Source organism: Anabrus simplex, chromosome 2 (assembly GCF_040414725.1).
Source record: "Anabrus simplex isolate iqAnaSimp1 chromosome 2, ASM4041472v1, whole genome shotgun sequence".
NCBI classification, from domain to species: Eukaryota; Metazoa; Arthropoda; class Insecta; order Orthoptera; family Tettigoniidae; genus Anabrus; species Anabrus simplex.
Genome location: NC_090266.1, coordinates 259246609 through 259270281, shown reverse-complemented (window position 1 = coordinate 259270281; position 23673 = coordinate 259246609). Strand labels below are relative to the sequence as shown.

Sequence of the window (23673 nt, the reverse complement as noted above, 5' to 3'; positions counted from 1 at the left end):
TCACACATTTATTCAAAATTACTTTCGGTATACTGAAGAACCTAACAGTTATAAAAATTAACTGAGTCGAAAATGAAGAGATGCCTTCAGATGTAGTCTATACTATATATTTGTTTTAAACCCCACGGTCCGCTCTCGCGCCGTCGGGTCGGCTCTGCCTTCATAAACATTAGTGACAGCACAGAATTTAACATCAATTTCCGCTCTACTCACAAACTAGGTTAATGAGGAAGATAATAGGCAAACATATACTGTACATTTCCAGTTTAGCAATAGCCAAGAAATCTTGTAATACAATGGATGAAATGTGGCATGTAACGATGTGTCTTTCTGAGTAATTCTATATTGAGCAACCGAGTTGTGATTCTGAAATATTAAATTAATTTATGGTTATTCATTTTCTAGCAAGTATCTACAGAAACTGACCAGAACGGTGTTGAAGTCGTCTTCTGGTGATGCTTTTATACAGTTCACAGTAGCCTTTAACAGACTAACAATTTTTTAGAAGTAGAACATTTATTATAGTTTTTAAAATTCGTGCAATTCGAACCTCCTATAACCTTGGAGCACTGTTCATTTTCGGATCTCCGACCGCGCCCGTACCAAGAGTTATTGCGAGCTTTGGCATCCGACAGGTAGTTCCCAGCGTACATAATACCTGTTCCTGGTCTGTGACAAAGTTCGGTGAATGAAGTCAAAACGGTCGATCCGGCAACACTGGCGGCACACAAAGCTACACCTGCGTAGCAGCGTATGCTGCATGAGTTTGTACAAGTGTGCACAGAAATGGTGCCCCGATATAAACAAAACATGGCGTCTCCCCACCTCCTTGCTTGATGCATTGCTGCAGGTAAACAGGCCGCTACAAGACTATTGTGATTGAAATGGGCACAGTGGTGGATGTATAGCAATGCACAGACTGTGCCATTAAAACTACCCGTTCACTCCCTTCCCCTCCTTTACGGTACTGGAGTGGCCTTCAACACTACCTCCTCCACCCCCTCGCCTCGTTTTCAGTACTGGATTGGGGCAGGGTTGGTTGTTTATGTCGGGACACCATTTCTCTGCATGCGTGTACGCTTTCAGATAGATTGTCCTGGACAGCCAGGCACCATTTCGAGCAATATTTATAGTCTTGTGGATGATAACGTCTATAGCAACCAGTCATATTGTATGATATGGGAACGCATTAAGTGTTTCATTGGACTTATGCATTATTTCTTTTCTGCATGTCCTTGACAATGTTTGCACTAAGTTTCATGTTCATATAACCGCTGGTTTTCCACATATAGACAGTAAAATACAGATAGTTTAATTTTAACCACCTGGTATATTTATTCCTATGTAAAAGATATCCCTAAAAATATTCAGACAGTTGACACCAAGAAAACAAGAACTTGAAAAGTAGATTTGACTTTGAGTAACTTCAGGCAACTTAGTCATCGGCTTGTAATAGGCCTACTGATCAGAAAGCGAATGCAATCAAAATTGTGTGTTTAAGGGACGTAGGTGTATACGTTGTCTGTATTCATTAGATATTTCGATGGAAGAAATACTTGCTTGGTAATACTGTATATCAACGAATTTACTGCATTTAGCGCTGACAGTTTCTCTGCATCCGGGCGTTGTTAAACCCCGTAATACCGAACGAGTGGGGGAGCGGTTTGGATCACGTAACTGTCAGCTTGTATTTAGAGAGATAGTTGCTGCGAACCCTACTGTTGGCAAACATTTTCTTTAAACTTGCTTTACGTCGCACAGACACAGGTAGGTCTTTTATCGGCGATTGGATAACAAAGGGCTAGGAGCGGGAAGAAAGCGACCCTGGCCTCAATTAAGGTACAGCCTCAGAATTTGCGTGGTATGAAAATGGAAAATAATCTTCATGGCTGCCGACAGTGTGCCCGCTGTCTCCCGAATGCAAGTTGGCATCTACGTGACCCAAACCACACATTCACTCGCTCAATATTACAAATAAAGAACGGGAAAATAGAAGAAGGCATTAGGGACAGTAAGAGATTATGGACATAGTATATAAGTGCTGTCGTAAAATCGCGACAGATCTCGGAACTTCCGAGATTACAATGCCATAAATTGTATTATTCGCGATGCCCAACACTTTGCAGGTATTTACAAGAAGGGATAATTATTACAAGGCAATCGCATACTAATTTAAATAACTTTAACATTTCATATACCTTTAACTCTAGGATTTACAGTGGACTGGGCGGTACCGTGACTTCTAGTATAACAATGTAAGTAGGCTACAACACAACAATAACACATATAAATTAATACAACATTTGCAGGAAATTGGATTCTGTGTTGGAGAATGTCAAATTTTGTCTAATATTAAAAATGACACTGTGAAACGTGAAATATAGTACAGTACCTCGAGTGAGCGTCGAAAAGAACTGTGAGAAAAAGCACGCTCAGGATAGATGATGAAATTATTTCCGCCATTACTTTTAGCTGGTTAGTATTAACAAGATTAAAGTACGACGTATGGTTATGAGGCCAAGTATAACATTGTTGAAATGGTAAATAAACATCGCCCTGAACTGAGGATAGTGTTAAAGAATTCTAAAATCAGCGCACGGGGTTACGCAGCGTTGAAATGCGGTTGTACCTACATTTTTTAATGCAACAGGGCTTCGTGTGTTCAGTCAGTTAATTTCTTATACTATAGAGTATGTCTTTCATATTAAGATTATGTAATTAACACACTGGTTTGCTGACTGTCTATTTTTAAAATCCAAATTAAGATGGAATTTGTACGGTTTCAGGACAAGATGGCGCAGCTGGTACGGGACCTTATACACGGCTACACGGACATCATGGAGAACAAGAGTGGTAAGTAATACTCCCTTTACATTCTAGGTTTGATCTGCATGTGTATTTGCTAACATAGCTGTATGCGATAGGACACACATAGAGCTAAATTCGTACGGCTCGACACTGGACCTCGGCTTGTGGATTTCCGAGGTCTCAATTATTCCGTAGAGGAAATTGGAACCTTGAATTGGCAAAAACATGACGTCAAATGTCTGCAGTACAGTAGCTAAGGCTAGATGATGATGATGATGATGATGATGATGATGATTATTATGAGTTTTTGTAGGTACATTATGTGGGACATCTACAATATGCAGCCATTTTAAAATCTTGAAGTTTTTCCTAGAATAGATGAAGGTATGTGGGCATGTTCGGAAAGCGTTTTCTTTGTGACAGTTGCTGAGAAAACGAAGTAAAATGTACCCTGCAAGTAGGGCAAGTCTCCTTGCTAAACGAACATATTGAGAGAAGTCGGTGCAAGATCATGAAGATTACATCCAGAGCTCTGCTTGACGATGGTCATTGTCGCTCGACACTCGAGGACTGTTTTTCTTTCTTTCTTTCTTTCTTTCTTTCTTTCTTTCTCTCAGCGAGAGGTGTGTGTGTGTGTGTGTGTGTGTGTGTGTGTGTGTGTGTGTGTGTGTGTGTGTGTGTGTTTGTGTCCTAGAGGACATCATTTTGAAAATGTTGGGGAAAATTCAGTAGCCGCCACTCCAACAGTGTTTGTCGAATACTTAGTTTCGAGAAGGTAGTATTTTACTGTTTCGGAACTTTGATGTATGGTCTCCTGTTTAAAAATATGTATATTTACCTTACGGTAAGCTCTCAAAATCAGATATTATTTAATTCCTCCACGTCAAAATCTGAGACATGCAAGAGTTGCGATAAAAACATTCAGCAATTGTTAATATCAATTTTTTTCTCTGTGAAGGGTGTTTTAACACAGTAATCTCCTGATTATTTGTGTTCGGGCTATCCTACTAATTCGTGCAGTATATTTTAAAGCTTTCCTCGTGAATATTTCTCAACTCCACGTTTCAAAATGTTATAAAGAAACTGTGCAAAACAAAATCAAAATCCTCGGCATGGCGTATAGTATTCAGTAAAATAAATGCACGAAAGAAACAAACCAAGAAAATGCCAAACTGAAAAATAGAAGAAAATAAAAACTGAGATCGTGCAGTTCATTTAAAACTTAAAAATAAATCCACGATCTCTATAAATAATCCCTACGTAGCTTTGCTGATTTAAATGTGTCCACCTAAACAAGGAGTCATATACAGCACCACATCAGTTTGTCGGCTGCTTCTGACCATCCGACAAATTTCCGACTGAGCATGACACCGTAGATTATAGATAGTGGTGCTTGTCATAATACCTATTCACTCGTAGGAGCAACTTCTCCATATCATAACGCTGGTCAGTGTCCGGTAGCGGCACAGTTCCAGTTGGAAAGTGAAATAATTGCAAATGCAGAATAAATGTAATTAAAAGTAAAATTTTGTAATTTATTTTGTGTTTATCGGCAACAGCCACTGTGCTCATTATCTCAATCTACTAGTTCGTTCCGAACTACATCGTGTTGGAACAATGTAAACAAGTAGCGCGATCAGAGTTGCATATTTTTGAGTGAGTGCGGGTGCACACACAATTACACCTCTGGCTGCGGTGTTGACATTGAGAATGCCAGAGTCGCGAACAATTGACACATATCCTTACAGAAGGTACGTAAGGAGAGACTTCGCACAAAACTGTATGTATACATACTGAGATAATACTTGTTAGTCAAATGTTAAGAGGCAGGTGTGAAGCCGGATTTGTGTTGTACCGTTCCTAGTGTCGTGCTTCAGAAATCTACGTACGTGCAATACCTTGTATTCGTTGTGCTGCTGATGATGCTGCTACTACTACTACTACTACTACTACTACTACTACTACTACTACTACTACTTAGAGGCTGGGATCTACCGATATAATTAATCTCTGTTTATGAATACTGTCAGTTGGTATATAGACTATGCTTTAGAGTTGAAGTCGGAAAAAACTCGACTTAATAAGTTCATTAGCATTCTTCGCGTTATCCACTCCTGTTTTATTCTACTCCTACCTATAGATGAGATATTAATGGTAATTCTTAGAAGGAATGATTGTGTGAAGGAGTTTCCCCAAGGCCATTAGATTGAATCTTCCAGTATCGCGGTCTCTTCCTTCTACGTACACCAAGGAAGACCAAGGATCCGTTGTTTTGTAAAACATGTTGGAAGACTGACGAAATGAGGCAGGTTGCCTACCGGACGATGTAGGTTTTCCGAAGTCACCTGCTAGTCTGCTCTAGAATTTTATTGCTAGTCTGACTCTGCGATAAGGTTGTTTGGGTAGTACCTGAGGAAACACTAGACATAAAACATTTTGTTCGGGCAGATTAGGTTTCTGCGAATGTTGTACTTGTAAGCAACTACCTCACTCTAATCATTCTTGGTGGATACAATATTGACTGAAATTTGGGTTGATGAGAATACTGAAATACCTGGTTCCGCAGAAGTTATGACATCAGTACGTTGGTTGTATGTTGGAGATATTGGCTGCGTCAACAGGTGTTCGTAGGTTTCATTGCAGGATTCCACGGTGAGCGAAGTTCAGTTCTTGTGAACTATTTTACTGAGATTACACAACCGATAAATTTCACTTTAACGCACACGATAGGGAACAGTTTCCTTAGCGCTCGACAAATAGCGTCTCGCGGAGCAAACGCTGAGCACATGTCTCCTATTGTTGTTGGGCATAAACTGCAAACAACGGATGACCAGCGTTTAGTTCCTTAGAGAAAGTATTCTTCGGCGTTGTTCAACTGGAGTTTCGTTTGAGTAGAACATTTGATGTTCAGTCGCATTTAAAATATTAACAAAATGAGATTGGCGGCGTAGAGTAGTTCGTTAAGCGTTCGTTTCCTGTGCTCAAGACCTGAGAGATCGAATTCCAGCGCAGTCGGTTTTCATTTAATAGTGGTTAAATGCAAGTGACCTATGTGTGTAGATTTACTGGCATGTTGAGACCTTTCCAGCATTCCAGCTTCTTTTAAACTCTGGCACAGTTAAAAGGACATGCATACATACATACATACATACATACATACATACATATATACATATTCATTACATGGTTACAAAGTTCACATTAATCGTATCCTTTGCCTCCTGTCATGAACCTCTTCATCCGATGAATCATGTCTATCTAATGCCAGTAACTTAAAAATGCAAAACATGCTCAGTTTCGGTACTCAGTATATAAATACTTGCAAATAGATTCTGTTTAATGTAATATATTGACATAGTCCATAGGTGCTCAGCTGGGCGCCCGTTGAGGCTAGCCCAGTGCGGCGGGGCTGGCGTGACGTAAATGCGGGCAGCGTACGTAACAAGAATAAGTCACGGCTGACTGGATCCCTCGCTGCTCTCCTTATACCGGCCTTGACAATCGCTTTTGAAGCCCAGCATAAAGCTGTAATTGGAAAGTTTCACCGCCATGCCGCTAGATGTTAGGCCCCATTAGACTACAAGCATCATCATCGAGCACAGAACAGTTTACAATTTATTTACTCAAAATACTTTTCTCTCACTGAATTTTTATTTAACATTCTTCTTCTTCTTCTTCTTCTCTTTTCGCTATTTGTTTTACGTCGCACCAACACAGATAGGTCTTATGACGCCGGTGGAATAGGAAAGGGCCAGCAGTGGGAAGGAACCAGCTGTGGCCTTAATTAAGGTATAGCCTGATGTGAAAATGGGAAACCACAGAAAACAATCTGCAGGGCTGCCGACAGTGGGGTTCGAACCCTTTATCTCCCGGATGCAAGCTCACAGCGCACAGCTGCACGCCGCGCGGCCAGCTTGTTCCACCCTACTGCATTTCAAGTGAAAATGATTGAATTTAGCACGGTCAACTTGCCCGGTATTTAATATTCTAGTGAAAGGTACAAATGAAATGTAATATGAAACTATATATACTGAAATTAAAATTTAAGCATGTTTGAGTCAAAATGTTTGTTATGCATACAACGAATATGGAAAAAGTAAGACTTATGTTTTGTCCAGCCCCCTTCCTGAGAGCAGCGCTTGAAGAATTTTAAAACTCTAATTGAACAATGACTCTTAATTTCAATAGTAACATCAGAAAACAAAAGTATTGTAAGTTCTGCCATCTATCTAAATGCCTAATAAAAACTATTACTATTATTCCTCACAATTAAGGAACGTCAGTTGGACTACTCCATCCTCCGCAGTTTCATTTCACGACGTTATTTTGGCACATATCAATGAAAGTGACCTTTTAGGATTAATCATTTTAACAATATTAGTCAATATAACATACTATTTTATTCCCTAAATTAAGATGCATCGACAACCAGTCAATATCAGAACGTCAGCTGGACTAGGTCATCTCCGCGCAGTTTCATTTCCCATCATTTTGGCAAATATCAACGAAAGTAACTTTAGGATTAATGATTTTAACAGTATTAACCTATGTAACAATCTCTATAACTCTAAATTACGATAAATCGGCAATCAAAGTCGATATGTTTTCCATAAAGAAGTATGCATTTCTACCGCAAATAGGTCGGCCGCCAGCGCTACGTGTCGAGCTGTGTAACTACTCCGATTACAGTGCGTGGACCATATTGTCAAGGCCGGTAAGAAGCTAGCTAGAGCGACGCATCAAGTCGGCCATGAATCAGTCACAGTGAAGCGAGAGCGCGAGCACACTTTGCAGGGAAGGGAGCGAGTTTTGACTTTCACTTGTGATTACGAAGCTCTCATCCACACTACTCCGCGAAATGCTGATTGGGGTGCAGTATTTAAAACAAAGCGCTATAATCGCAACAAAAAACCCTGACCTTTTCAAGATATACCGGATTGATTTATACTGCGCTCGATATAAACAGTCAATTTTATTTTCTTATATTTATTGATTGCTTCAAAGAAACCAGACACGTTACCTTTTTTTTTTTTTTTGTTACAATCTCTAAAAGTACTAGGTTTAAGTGTACAAGGTACGATTTACAATTCCTTGGATGGACATGATAGTATTTCAATTTTTTTTGAACGTAAAATTCCTGTTATTCATTAAGCAAAAAGTAAATATAATTACATAATTCAACAAGTTTACTGCTTGATTTTGCACAGTGTTGTGTTGTGTGACTTTCTCTGTTCATTGAATTTTTAAAAATATTTCAAATTTAACAAGCGTCCAATGATAATAGCGAGAGGGAGTTTCATCACAAGTGAGGACATAGATATTTACTATCCAAGATTAAAGTACAACAAAAATGTAAATATATCTACGAGATATACAGTATGCCTTCAGATAGTTTTTTTTTCTTTACGTCGCACCGACACAGATAGTTCTTATGGCGACGATGGAACAGGAAAGGGCTAGGAGTGGGAAGGAAGCGGCCGTGGCCTTAATTAAGGTACAGCCCCAGCATTTGCCTGGTGTGAAAATGGGAAACCACGGAAAACCATTTTCAGGGCTGCCGACAGTTGGGTTCGAACCTACTATCTCCCGAATACTGGATACTGGCCGCATTTAAGCGACTGCAGCTATCGAGCTTGGTTGCCTTCAGATAAATAACCTAACTGATGTTATTCGTGGTAAGCATGATTTGAATGATGCTTAGTTTATCAGATAATTTAAACCCAAACAACCACAAGCCACAGCTTATCCACCTTAACTCCGTATTATATTAGACACGTTTCTAAAGCATCTCTTAAAATTTAATAGTGAAAATTGTAATTCGTTACGTACGTTATAAAAATACGAGGTTGTAGGCCTCTTTATTGTATCCGATCAAAATACATAAATTCCAATGAAAGTAAAGAACGTATTTCTTACAACGTAAATTGAAAATGACGAGGATGTCTGCACTCTTTCTTTCACAGTTTTCTGCTCCATTTCAAACTCTGATATCGCCACTGTGATCGAGAGGGACTGGGAGAATTTCGCTCAACCTGCACGGCGTGTGTCGTAACCGCTACAATGTCACTCTGGTTGAATAGCATACGCTGCGCTCATCGCCTGCCAGCCCGCCCACTTACAGTGCTGGTCGCCCGCGAGACAGAATGCCCAGCGTGAGCACCTCTGATATAGTCTTTATATAGACCCATTGTAATACTTCCACAAACCTCTAAACACTTGTAGAAATTGAATTTGTTTCACAAGTAGGCGTACTTGTTCGTAAATTAGACTTTTTGAAATGAAATAACCGATTCCTTTCAGGAATGTACTCGTAATTCGTGAAACTTTATTTGTAACTGGATTATTTACCATGCAAGGGAATTTAGCTTGTAAATGGCAAATTTGTAACTTGTAAAGAACTTGCATGTTTAATGAAACAAGGCCCTGGATGTAATCTTTCGTGTTCCCTTTACAAATATCAGACGCAAATAGGTTGTGTAAGCAGTTTGTCTTGTGTGGCTCACTGGAGACTCTGCGGAAGGTATCGCCAAAATGTTCGACTTTCACACGCAAACGACCATTAGCACGGAGTTAGAATCCATTCTTGTCTCTGAACACAAAACTTTACCATTTCTCTATTCCTTTCTCGACACCACTCAAGACGGGTAACATCGTCGCGTATGATCGTAGCCCAGCTTCAAGAATCTGTTGTGGATGTTCCTAAACAAACAAACATACATACGAACGAACGAACGAACCTTCTAGTTCGGTTCGCGCAGCTCGCTTCGGATCTCCTCGATCTTCCCAGACATTACGGGATCAAAGGCAAGCATGCGAACGGTTGGCTGTCAAGCTGCCGTAAACGCTTACTGTTGGTAGCTGCACTCAAGCTCGTCCAGTGAGATTAATCTTTCTTTAGCTGCCTCTGTGGATCAGTGGTAGAGTATCGGCCTCCGGGTCCCAAGATAGCGGGTTCAAACCCGGCAGAGGTAGTTGGATTTTTGAAGGGCGGAAGAAAGTCCATTCGACACTCCATGCCGTACGATGTCGGCATGTAAAAGATCTCTGGTGACGCATTTGGTGTTTACCCGATAAAATTCATTATCTCAGTCATAGACGCCCGAGAGTTTCGTTTTACTGGCTCTGCCATCTAGTGGGCCTAGAGTAAAACGGAACGTCGAAATTGACGAGCAGACAGCCAGATAGCGTCAAATTGAAATGTCTGCACACGGTAGCTGAGGCCATGCGTTTCTTCTTCTAATCTTTCATTAATGTTGGACACGCAGTGTATCGAGTTGAATGGATCTATTTAAGATTTTCATGCTGTAAATCATGTTTTAGAAGAAACACATTGTTGTAATAAATGTTAACAGAGAGAACATAATGTGAACAAAACGAGTGCTTGCAGAACTCACTTATGAAGGACTAAAGATTGTCATAAGAAGCAGTTTAACATATTGACATGACATTCTTAGTACATGAGCTATCTGGCAGACTTCTTCCAGATTTCTGCTGTACCGAGCTCGATAGCTGCAGTCGCTTAAGTGCGGCCAGTATCCAGTAATCGGGAGATAGTGGGTTCGAGCCCCACTATCGGCAGCCCTGAAGATGGTTTTCCGTGGTTTCCCATTTTCACACCAGGCAAATGCCGGGGCTGTACCGTAAGGCCACGGCCGCTTCCTTCCAATTCCTAGGACTTTCCTATCCCATCGTCGCCATAAGACATATCTGTGTCGGTACGACGTAAAGCCAAAAAACAATAATTCTGCTGTCATCCTCAAATTCTGATTCACAACACTAAATACATAAAAACATCTACCAATACTGTATACGCTACAGGAGAACGGATTATAGGGTGGGGGGGGGGGGGTATATACATCCAACAAAGAGCGCGGAAACAAATACGAAGTGGGAACGAAGTCGTCAGTTTTCATAGCGTTGATGATGATGATTGTTGTTTAAAGGGGCCTAACATCGAAGGTCAGCGGCCCCGTTTTCATAACGTGCACAGTACGGTGGCCAGACGGCGTGCGACCCCCTCCACCACTTCACTATTATGTTACCTATCCACTCGGAGAGGATACGTGGGGAAGTGGCTTTGCGCAGGTTTTTCTTTTTTCCTTGCATGTTTGTAGCCGCTACTCCAGATGAGATGCCACCTCTAACCAGTGGCGGCTGGTGCAGAAAATCAGTTGTGTTCTAATCCATCCCCCTCCAAAAAATAAAAATATTTAGAAATAGATCGGTATGTGGTTTTAAAGAGGTTTTCCACTCAGTTTTCCACACTGAACAAACACGTAATGAACCCCAACACGTACACACATTCCTCATAAAAACTGTAAAACTATATAACTAAACACACAATAACACCCGCAATGGCAAAATATTCACGAACTCAAAAACACTTGTGTGAGCGCGCAAAAACAGAACTTCCCAACGTTACAAACATCATTGAAATAAAACCAGCAACGTCGTAATGCAAAATTACATGTTATGTTTTTATAGTGACATTTATAAACTAGATATTTTCAATTAAGGAAAATCACAATATCATGTCCTTATTTTGACAACATAAAAAATATAACTTCATCGATTTACAAATGTGGCTATGGAATAGGCAGGTTGGTAGTATTATATCCTCTTCGGTATTAAGACCTGGCGGGAACAGCTCTACCGTATTGTTTTCCCGTTTGCTTTGAGCGATCCCCTCTTGAATACTACCGCTGAGTCAAGAGGGTGCCACCTGCCACGTTCTCATATCAGTCGTAATGTAAGTGTGACTAGTGCTGCCTCTCTGTGATCAAACGAAGAATCGCTGTGAAGTGATGTCTTGGCTGTTGTTTCCACAACGTATCGGAAAAGTTGGGCACGCATGCGCAAAAGGCAGAGTTCCTGGTTTCTGGCTAAAAGCTTAGAAATTCTCGCTGAGCTGTGATCGCACAGCCACCTGGCGTGGAGAGCACGAGTAGTTACCTGGTTGTGAGGGTAGTTGAATAATTTCCTATTATTTGACTGACGTCCTTTTTAATGCACTGTATTGGATTGTAGATGATATTTTAAAAGAAATTTATTTTTCAAATAGACAATGTGCTGCAGCACTTCAGCACATAAGGTACGGCCGTCCCTGCCTCTATCATATTGTTTGGTCGCTGTGAGGTTTGTTATGGCCGTTCTCTGTGCGCCCATGTTGTCCAGATCCCGGCGTATAGGAAATGTGTGCACTTAGCTTCGATAGGGAGCCAGTATTAGATACACTGACTCTTCTCGTTCAACATGCTGCGCTATTCTCCAATATTGCCAATAGAATAAGTTATGTACTGTAGCAGTAAATTCTAGTTTAATCATGTGTGGTGCTCAAATACATCAGCCTGGTGTCGGTAGATTTACTGGGACGTAAAAGAACTCCTGCGGGTCTGAAATTCCGCATCTCGGCGTCTCCGAAAACCGTAAAAAGTAGTTAGTGGGACGTAACATTTATTATTATTATTATTATTATTATTATTATTATTATTATTATTATTATTATTATTATTTGTTATGACAGTTTGTTACTTGGAATAAGTTTGGTACTTTTTAATACTAACAAAACTAGTTGCACGTGATTGCGATGGGTGGGTGCTCCCTCTCACAGTTGGTCATCCGTGACGGGGTGAGGGGAGGAGGGGGATTCTGTTCATTGTCTTCGTCCATCCGTATGTAGCAAGAATATACAGGAGGTATCCTGGACTCTGTAACATTAAGGTCTATAGGTAATACCTTAGAAGGCTAAGGTCGTTAACTATTTATTGGGTACGTATCATATATTTCAAACATTCTTGTAACATTTCCCTAATTGGAATATTTTTTATATTTAGTATCACTATCAAACTCCGTGTAATACTGTAGTTTGGATTTCTGTAAAACAATACTCTTGAGGTGGTCATCCGTGACTGGGCGAGACGAGTATTTATTCAGTCAGTCCATACGAGCTCATGGACTCGCACTACACTGCCTCGCTGAAACTCAGTTAAACGTGGTGGGCACCTACACTGCCCCGTCATACATACAACGTTCATCACAATCTTTTGTTTATTAGTCTAATGCTAAAGTATGTTATGTAGAGAACTTTGTTTCAAGGTTCTAGTTACACGACTGGTACAGCTGGCCAATTTTCATTGCGTCTATTGACGGACAGCTGGTCCTGTGATATTACGAAGAGTTTATCATCAAAATGAGTGCGTGCTGTACTTGGTTATTGCCCAATTAGGTTGCTGATACATAGAATAAAGTTCAGATGTACGATCTTGCAAGTTTCTTAAATGTGTACTTTCAGAATTAAAACTTAAATTCGTAAGTGTATGGTATAATGTTAAACGACCCCTTAATATTGAAAATTAGGGCATAATTTGTGTCGTATTAAGGCTTAGGCAGTGCTGAGCGAAAATCTGAAGCAGAATTGCCGATCTTAATGCTACGGAAGCTCTTATGTTTAGTTACCAGTACTGACGGAGAAAATAAACTTAATGTCGTAATAAAATTTCTGCTGATAATGATTATTCTTTTTCTTCTTCTAGGGACAGTGCGACTCGTTGTGATGGAAAGGGGAGAAATTAGTTTTCATTGCTTGTTGCTACTTAAGTCGCACAATTGAACATTAAGTGCCAAACCAAACTGACATCATCTGTTAGGAGGTCTAGACCGTTAAGTAGAAAAAGTCCATTCCCGAGACCCTGTGTCCGTAAATCGCGTTCATGTGTTCACGACTTCAACATGATTTATGATTGAAAAGTTCTATCATTGTTTTAATTCCAAAGAGTCTGATATGAAAGTTGATCTTTGTGGAAAGGGAACGATATCCTGTAATTAGCGGCATAAAATTACTTGCGCAGCTGAGTGGGAACTACTTTGGCACAATTGCATGAGTACAGTACTATCAGAGTTGGCTCATTGAATTGTACTTGCAAATGTGCTAAGTTATGGACAGCTGCCCAAGTGAATGAATGAATGAATGAATGAACGAACAAGTTAATGGCCCTCGAATACCAACTATAGCAATTCAAAATTAGTGACTGTTCTCTTAGAATATGGCTTAAATGCATATTCGGTGTGATTGGAACTGAAGCTAATCTGATAAGATATGAGTTGGATCTTGAATAGACCGTGAAAAGTTGTAGGAATCTAGTTTACACGCTTCCATATATTAAAAATCATTGTATTGATGTGGCATACAGTGGTAACACAGGTATTTGCATTCTCGTTGATTAATCCTAGACTAGAGCTTCCGTCGCACTGGACAGGTATTACAAATTTGCTCCGCGTTACCATTTCCGCAATTTTGCCACTTACACTAGCTTGTAACGTTTTTACGATTTGCCCGTGAATGATCCGGATAAATCTGCTTCAAATGATTGACTTACTCTTGACTTGGTTTTTCCTATTAGCTCTGTCCCACTCTGAATACTACGCTCTTGAAGTGACAAATATTTCTGAATAGCAATTGAAATTCAGTTTTAAAAATAAGTTAACTTAAGAGAAACAGGCGTCTATTAGGAAGCAAAGTTTCTGAGTAAACTTCAGGAAGGATGTCATTTGGTGGTCGTTCGGAGGTCCGTGGAGATGCTGTGATCAAACATCCCAGTGGGAATCTGAGGTCACATTATGGATTTACGATGTGTTTACCGCACAGTAGTGCACAAAATGGCCGCATAAATACTTCCTATGTCGTCTTTCATGACAAGTTAACTCGTAAGATGGCAGCTGATGACGAAAAGATACCTTGGTTTTAAAACTCCATCACCTCCAAAATTAGATTGTAGAGTCGATTACCGTAGACCCTATTATGTTGTGGTAGTGAAACTTCTGTGGATTTTTCAAATTTTCTTGTTCTGGAGCCTTTGAGACGAATTTGAACATTATATTATCTACGTATGAGATAGTGTTTTCTCTTGAGCAATTAATTTTTCAGTGTTGTTTGCACTTACTGAACAGATTAGAGGCATGTGTACTAACAGACCAAAAGCCGGATTTTTATTCTCAAAGCCGGGCTGAGGGGCTCAGACGGTTGTGGCGCATCCCTTCTGATCCGAGCTTGGCAGGTTTGATCCTGGCTTAGTCCGGTGATATTTGAAGGTGCTCAGATTCGTCAGCGTGGTGTCGGTAGATTTACTGGGTCGTAAAAGAACTCCTGCGGGGCAATATCCCGGCACCTCGGGGTCTCCAAAAACCGTCAGTAGTTAGTGGGACGTAAAAATAATAACATTATTTTATTCTCAAGTGTATTCTCCCAAGATGGCAGTATAGTAAGCGAAATTGAATAAAAGTGCAAGAAAGCTAATGCAGTGAGCTCGCTGTTGCGATCAACAGTATTTTGTAAGAAATATATCAGCTTTCGAAGGGAACATTCTTTACATGGGTCTGTACGGGATTGACAGGGGAGTGGGCTCAGAATACCTTTATACATTAGCAACGGATACGAAAGAAGTGAGAATTGTTGCAGGTACAAATAGCTGGCAAAAATGGCCCGAGAGAACTCTAAATGAGAAGATACAGGTTAAGAATGAACTGTAGGAGTTAAGCTGTAAGTATGGACCGGTTTCGGTGGTGGGGTCATGTAAAGCGAATGGTGAAGGGTAGGTTACTAATATTAATACTAATGATGATAGTCATAAGTGAGTGAGATGATTTTTGTTTTAAGAGGAAGTACAGCTTGGTAGCCATCCTCGAGTAGAGGGAGACCAAGCAATGATGGTCAGAATCGGTTTTTAATTATTTAAAAATGTGTGTGGAACATACAGAGCAAGTTGAAAATGGAGAGGATTGTAGATATGCTTAGTTCATTCGTACATTCTTGCCGACTCAACGCTGAAAGAATTAAGTCTATTATGTATGCATGTATGTACACTGACTGAGCAAATGTCATGGGATAGCGGAGCACTGATGCGCAGGTGTGTTGTCTGCGCACCACACGCCCCCTGTGCCAGTGGCTGTTCATGTGACAGGTGTAACATGGAACGTCGTCGTGAGCCGACACCGTTCGAACGGGGTATGGTGGTCGTTGCCCGACGGATGGGAAGTGCGACTTCGGAAGTGGTGCGGGAATTCGGCTTCACACGATCAACCGTGTCCAGGGTGTATCGTGAATGGTTGAATGCGGGTGTCGCCGTCCACAACAGACGAACGACCGGCCGTCCAGCCACCCTCGATACCGTGACCGGCGACATCTGAGACGGATTGTCAATAGTGACAGACGGGCAACCGTGCAACAAACCAGGGCTCAATTCAACACAGGCCGCGCATAGACACGTCTCCCAGTGGACAATCCGTAGGAACATGGGTTCTGTTGGGTATGGGAGCCGGCGCCGCACACGGGTGCAACTGTTAACCCAACGTCATCGGGCACAACGATGCGCATTTGGCACCAGTCACCAGGGATGGCCACTGGAACAATGGCGTAACGTGATATGGTCGGACGAATCACGATTTCAACTGCACCATGCCGATGGGAGGCACCGTGTATGGCGCGGACTACATGAAGCGATGGATCCCGCCTGCCTCGAAGGTGTGGTCCAGGGCGCTGGTGTCTGTTATGGTCTGGGGTGCATTTTCCTGGTATGGAATGGGGCCCCCTAGTTGTTCTGGAAGAGACTTTGAATGGTACGCGGTATGTTGAGCTGCTCGGAGACCATCTCCACCCATTTTTGGCCTTCCAGCGCCCAGACGGTTCTGCGGTGTTTAAAGATGATAACGCGCCGCCACATCGCTCCCACGTCGCCCGGGAATGGTTCCAGGAACATGCAGCGGAGGTCCAACGACTGCCATGGACACCCAGGAGCCCCGATATGAACCCTATCGAGCATATCTGGGATGTCTTGGAACGCAGGCTCCGTGCCATGAATCCTGCACCCACGAACAGACCAGCATTGGCCGGCGCTCTGCAAACGATTTGGTGTCAGCTGCGTCCAGAGGACTACCAGGGACTTGTCGACTCACTTCCACGGCGTCTCATTGCAGTTCGCAGGGCCAGAGGAGGCCCCACACGCTATTAGGTGACTATCCCATGACATTTGCTAAGTCTATGTATGTATGTATGTATGTATGTATGTATGTATGTATGCTCCTTTCCGGAGTACTCATCTATTTACCGATGTGGTTGGAGAGGTGGTTATTAAACAATCTATAGGTATGCCCTTGCTTGCGAGATGTAGTGTTTACAGTGCCCTATGTCTTCTGGTATAGGCTAGAATAAATTTATTTTCATTGACTTGTCAGTCTCATCTTTGTCCTTGAGAATACGAATGTGACTGAGGTATGAGGAGTGCTAGTAATACCATTCCTTATGCAGCCAGTCGTATGAATGGAATGAAAATATCACTCTTAGGGTCAGTTGGTGCGTGCATTTCAGTGGGCTTGGCAGACTGGTATGTGAGCAACTTCTGGCTCGGTGAGGAAAGCAACGGGAAGCTACCTCACTCCTAATTTCCCTAGTACGCCTCTTCGTTGATGTCCAGTCCATCTGATAGCTGTTGACATAGCTGTGGAGGATCAAACTAGCCTTCGGGCTGAATACCCAACATACATAACATACACTGAATAGGTTTGAGTATATTTTTGATACATTTACTCTTCCTCCTATGTATGATTTTTGGTAAAAAATAATCTTTAATGGATCAAGTGGGATAGGCTGCATGCCACCGCTGTCTACAGTCCTAAATTGAATCTGTCATTTAAGAAAGGACACATGTTCAGAAATGTAACTTTTCAGGAGGAACCAAAAAACTTATCTGAAAAACTGTCTTGCTATTCACGTTTGTGTGTCGTTCTACAGTAATGATCATTTGAATGAGGACAATTAATCAAAATCATAAGTCACACAAACAGTTGGCCATGCGAGTATTTCGTTGAAAAATTCTTTGCACTCCCCTGAAACCTACATTTCTAGACAGCTTAGGCCATTCATCTTATTCCCGTCAGCAGGAATTGGTTCTTCGTAGGCCTGTTCGTTTGGAAAATGGACATTGCTCTTCAGCTGCAGACGGAAGGCGTCTTCATTTAGGCCACTTATGAAATGCTTTGTCGGTACAGTTCCTGGATCATTGGCAGTGTAAACTAACTGCGTGAATGATGCTGGCTGGAAATTAACTTTAAAGTTGCTAGGCTTTCCCCTTCCTCGAGATTCATCTGACAGTCCTCTCCTCTTAAAAATCTTCGCCCACTATGCAGTGACGTTCGGAATATCACTAGACGCGACCGGAATGATGGCGAACTTGTCATGGCTTTTAGGAGCCTATAAGATAATTTCACAATATTGATTGGCTTTTATAAGTAAAGAACTCATTCTCAACTCTAGGGATAAAATCCCTTTCTTAATTTAATTCCAAGCCACACGCAATAAAACTTTAAATATCGTCATGGTACGGGTTGGGTAAGTACAGTTTCGTCTGAGACAAGGTGCCCCAAGAAGAATACAATGTTAATCTGCAGTTTTTAAAAAATCTACAACTTGGACGTGTGTCCTTTCTTAAATGGCTGATCCAGTTGTAAATAATCAAGAGTATGCACAAATCACAAACATATATTATTACCGGGCGAGGTAGCCGTGCGGTTAGAGTCGCGCAGCTGTGAGCTTGCATCCGGGAGATAGTGGGTTCGAGTCCCACTTTCGGAGGCCCTGAAGATGGTTTTCCGTTGTTTCCCATTTTCTCACCAGGCAAATGCTGGGGTTGTACCTTAAGGCCACGGCCGCTTCCTTCCCACTCCTAGGCCTTCCCTATCCCATCGTCGCCATAAGACATATCTGTGTTGATGCGACGTAAAGCAAATAACAAAAAAAATACATATTATTATGTATTTTACACTGATGAGAAATTGATTTAAAGAAAACCGCCGGTTTGGCAAAATTGCGCTTCGGTCAGCCCGGTGAATGTAGTAGTTCGGCGTATTATAAGACTGCGATGTCGTCCGACCTCGTACTGGCAGAGTGAATGACAGGTGAGCACATGATGGGTAAGAAGAGAAATCGTGGATATATTGTTGCCATGCACATGGGCTATTCCATCTCCGAAGTCTTGCAGGCAATGAATGGTCTTTTCGATGTATACTAAGAGTGCGTAGATTCGGGCAATATCACATTGCTAGGGTAAACTGCCGTGGAGTACATACGTATTGATGACGGGAGTCACCGTCGACTGATTTGGATGGTAAGAGCTGATAGACGAGGCACAGTGCAACAGGTTACCCGCGAATTCAGTGCTGGATAACAACGAAGTGTGAGCACCACATCGCCATGAGGTACAGAAGCCAGCGTCCCACTTGGATATCAATGCTCATAGTAAGTCACAAGGCGCAAATGACACTCTCAAATCATAGAGAAAGATCGCCTGACAAGTGAGTCGTGTACCATTTTGCATACGCCGATGGCAGGGTGTGAGTCTCAAGCACTCCGGGCAATGTATTAGTCTTGTCAGCAGGTATCTTGCGGAGTCCGTATCTCCGCATTGCCATCGTCATCCGGGTCAAATTGGGTGCTACATGCAACTAGCCACGCGTATCTATTTCACTTGCTCATTAACTAATAATTTCGTGTGGCTATTTCTAGCCGAGTGCAACCCTTGTAAGGCAGACCCTCCGATGAGGGTGGGCGGCATCTGCCATGTGTAGGCAACTGCATATTATTGTGGTGGAGGATAGTGTTATGTGTGGTGTGAGAGTTGCAAGGATGTTGGGGACAGCACCAACATCCAGCCCCCGGCCCATTGGAATTAACCAATGAAGGTTAAAATCCCCGACCCGGCCGGGAATCGAACCCGGGGCCCTCTGAACCGAAGGCCAGTACGTTGACCATTCAGCCAACAAGTCGGATACTTGCTCATTGATGTAATGTAATTATATAGGCATATGGTTCAAAGGTTGCAAATTTACTTGACTCGTCACTTATTATTCTGTACGATAAGACATACCATACAAATTTCTCGAATGGGACACGATACAAATTGTCACAAAATTTCCTTTAAAAAAAATCATTCTTATTGTACATATAATACGTTTAGTTTTCTCTGAGGGAGAGGGGGAAGGCTGCCCTGGATCTCGGCGATTCCCTCCAGAAATTTGTACGTTCACTTTCAGTAATGCTAATGAGCCATAGTGCCATAAACGTTCGTATACCTTAACATAAACCAAATGTATAAGCATAATTAAATATATTTATTAAGTTAGGTTTAAATTATACAAATGTAATTTAAATATTAGAAAACATGTATGCCGGGCTGAGTGGCTCACACGGTTGAGCCGCTGGCCTTCTGACCCCAACTTGGCAGGTTCGATCCTGGCTCAGTCCGGTGGTATTTGAAGGTGTTCAAATACGTCAGCCTCGTGTCGGTAGATTTACTGGCACGTAAAAACTCCTGCCGGACTAAATTCCTGTACCTCGGCGTCTCCGAAAACCGTAAAACCGTAAAAGTAGTTAGTGGGACGTAAAACCAATAAAATTAGAATATTAGAAAACATGTACACCTAGCTAATACATTTGCTTTCCTATTATTGAACAACAGTCTGGCTCAATGACTGAGTGGACGGAGTCTCTGCCTTCAGTCCTCAGGCACCCAGGTTTGATTTCGGGCCGGGTTGAGGGATTTTAATCGTAAGCGATTAATCTGTTAGTCCCCTTGGCTTGGAGAATGGGTGTTTGTATTGTCCCAATAGTCCTGCAATTCATATACCAGACACACTTTCCTCCACCACACTAACACGCAGTTTTCTTTACGGAATAGACTCTGCCCACCCTCGCTAGAGGGTCTGCCTTACAAGAGCTGCACCAGCCTAGCAATAGTCGCACGAAATTTGCATTATTATTATTATTATTATTATTATTATTATTATTATTATTATTATTATTATTGGACAATCCAATATTATCGTAACTAGCATTGTTCAGCCTGTCATTTTGTGAAAATAGGGCTGTAATTGGACCCCTGCATTGATCGGTTTCCTGATGCAAGTAAAGCGAATAAATTTAGTAAACCGGAGTGAAAGTCTCCTTTTGAATAGGCCACAAAAGGTTTGGTATTTCATTGTTTCCTAGTTCCCCATTACCCTTACTGCGCCCGGGTACAGTGATCAAATTGCGATGGACAATATAATACGTCTGGTATTTTACGGCATCCAATCTCTGCTTGTGAATAATTTTGATGCGGCTAGCATCAGCATCGGAATGAACCGTGGACTACTTTGGTAATAAAGTAGGCCTACATTCGTTCATAATACAGTACTATACTTTCGACTTACGTGTATCGTGAACCTTGCCAAGGCAAGTTAGTTCATTTGTGTCTTAATCTCTCATTTCCATGAGACTTGCGACCTTGAGATGAGTGTACTTATGGCATTTACAATCCATTGTTTGTCAGCCTTGGCCTCAACGCTACGAACAGGTCCTTTCCTTCCTAGATAGTCCCTTCACTAAATTGCCTCAATCATTGCCGCTAAGATAGACTATAAACAGGACAGTTCTTGTGCATCAAATAATTTCACTGACCTGTCCAGCTCCGTGAACTAGCAGTTCAGAGGGACCTTGGTCCGATTTTTGGTCGGGCGAGAGATTTTAGCCACGTCTGGTCAATTCCTCTGGCTCAGAGACTGTGATTGTCTCATTTGGCTGAGTAGTGCTGATAGCTATTTGCTCCGTGCTCCAAGTAGCTGGAACGAAGACCGCCAACTAATTACTGTCGTGTGAGTATAAAATTCTGGCTCTGACGGTCTATGATGTTTTTATTTATTTATTATTATTATTATTATTATTATTATTATTATTATTATTATTATTATTATTATTGTTAAATTGACATTTCACGGTCGTGCAGCTGTAAGCTTCTATTCGGGAGATGTGGGTTCGAGCCACACTGTCGGCAGCCCTGAAGATGGTTTTCCGCGGTTTCCCATTTTCACCAGGCAAATTCTGGGGCTGTACCTTAATTCCATGGCCACTTCCTACTTCTATCCCTTTCCTATCCCTACTACATAGTCGCGTAGGACCTATCTGTAATCTTTCACCTTCTTTTTTCATAGTTTACATGGATCATCTACTGAAAGTTATACAGGGGCAGGGAGGGATTCCAGTTGAAATTTAGGAAGCAGTCTGGCCTATGCCCACAACGACTTGGTCTTAACGGTAGATTGTGCTGAAAACTTAAGTCTAATATGGAACTTGAAAATAGGTGCAATGAGTATGATACGAAAATTATCCTTCCAAGATATCAGTAGGTAAGTAATCCAAGAGAATTGAACGTCACGTTACTAATACAAAGCTTGAGCAGGTAGATAATTTGAAGTATTTAGTGTGTGGGTGTGTGTTCTTCCGAGATTGTAATATTGAGATTGAATCGAGGTGCAGCAAAGGTAATGCAATGAGTTCGCAGTTGCGATCAACAGTATTTTGTAAGAAGGAAGTCGTCTCCCAGACGAAACTGTCTTTACACAGGTCTGTTTTCAGACCAACTTCGCTGTATAGGACTGAAACCTGGATAGACTCAGGATATCTTATTCATAAGTTAGAAGTAACAGACATAGAAGTAGCGAGAATGATCGCGGATACGAACAGGTAGGAACAATGGCAGGATGGTACTCGGATTGAGGATATATCGGCTACGTTAGGAATCTTTCCTATGCGTCCTTCGTATGGATATACAGTATTTGACAAAATTGAAATTACCTACGTGCTCTGAACATCAAATAATACCGAACGTCTTCAGAAACCTGCCACTGAAACGATGACCGATCTAGCAAGATAGAGCTACAGCCCACATGACGAGGGTGGGCGTATGGGGGTCACTTGCCCTTTTGCAACAACACTTTGGAAATACTTTAATACATTTCCCATACCCTTCCCACTCCCCGGATCAGCCTCCCCCCCCCCCTCCTCCACCCCAGTTGCCTACAGATGGTGAAAGAATCGGTTTTCAGGTCAGATGATGCACCTATGAAAGTTTCCGAAGCTTTGTCTTTCTGGCAACCTGTATTCATGAACATGTTCGACAATCTACAGGACAGTTATGAACAATACAGGAGATGTGTGTACATTTTGAATACATGTTACACTGACGTCGTTAGATAAGTGTACCGGGCGAGTTGGCCGTGCGGTTAGGGACGCGCAGCTGTGAGCTCACATCCGGGAGATAGTGGGTTCGAACCCCATTGTCGGCAGCCCTGAAGATGGTTTTCCGTGGTTTCCCATTTTCACACCAGGCAAATGCTGGGGCTGTACCTTAAGGCCACGGCCGCTTCCTTCCCATTCCTAGGCCTATCCTGTCCCATCGTCGCCATAAGACCTATGTGTGTCGGTGGGACGTAAAGCAAATAGCAAAGTCAGATAAGTGTTGCTATCACCACCTTGCATGTTATAACGGGTATCGTGATATTTCAGAACAAAGTTTTAATTTGAATACTGTTTGTTTTGCCGCGTACCCTATTACCAAATATTCTCATTTTTAACTTCTGAATGACGTGTTTACTCGTTCAATTCATACCGTAATGTTCGTTATATTGTAATTCAATACACAATATCATAAGCATGTAATTTTTCCGTAATGTTACAGGAACGTTCGTCGCCAAAGAGTACCGAATGAAAGACGAGCTACTCGTGTGCCCCCTCAGATCAAATAAATAAATAAATAAATAAATAAATAACGACTTGTTATAACATTACTTATGAAATCTGTCATCACCAATAAGCCATTAATCTGCCAGGAATTATGAAAAATTACTCTCCTAATGCTTCACAAAATAGCAATTTACCTTAAACTCTATCAACAAATTATCTGAAACTTTTCTTTACCATGAATAACTCAATGAATTCATTTTCACTACAAGAATGTGATACATTCCACTTCCCATTAATTATTACAAATATTTACAAATGGT

General features: G+C 41.6%; 1 protein-coding gene across 1 annotated transcript in view; it reads left to right on the top strand.

Annotated features, from left to right (window-relative positions):
- The window catches only part of LOC136864038 (very long chain fatty acid elongase AAEL008004), a 332205-nt gene that overhangs the window by 95063 nt on the left and 213469 nt on the right, over positions 1-23673 (top strand). Inside the window, exon 2 of the mRNA XM_067140559.2 lies at positions 2787-2853. Coding sequence (XP_066996660.1) covers positions 2793-2853 — 61 coding nt within the window. The 5' untranslated portion in view covers positions 2787-2792. The remainder of the gene's footprint in view (positions 1-2786; positions 2854-23673) is intronic.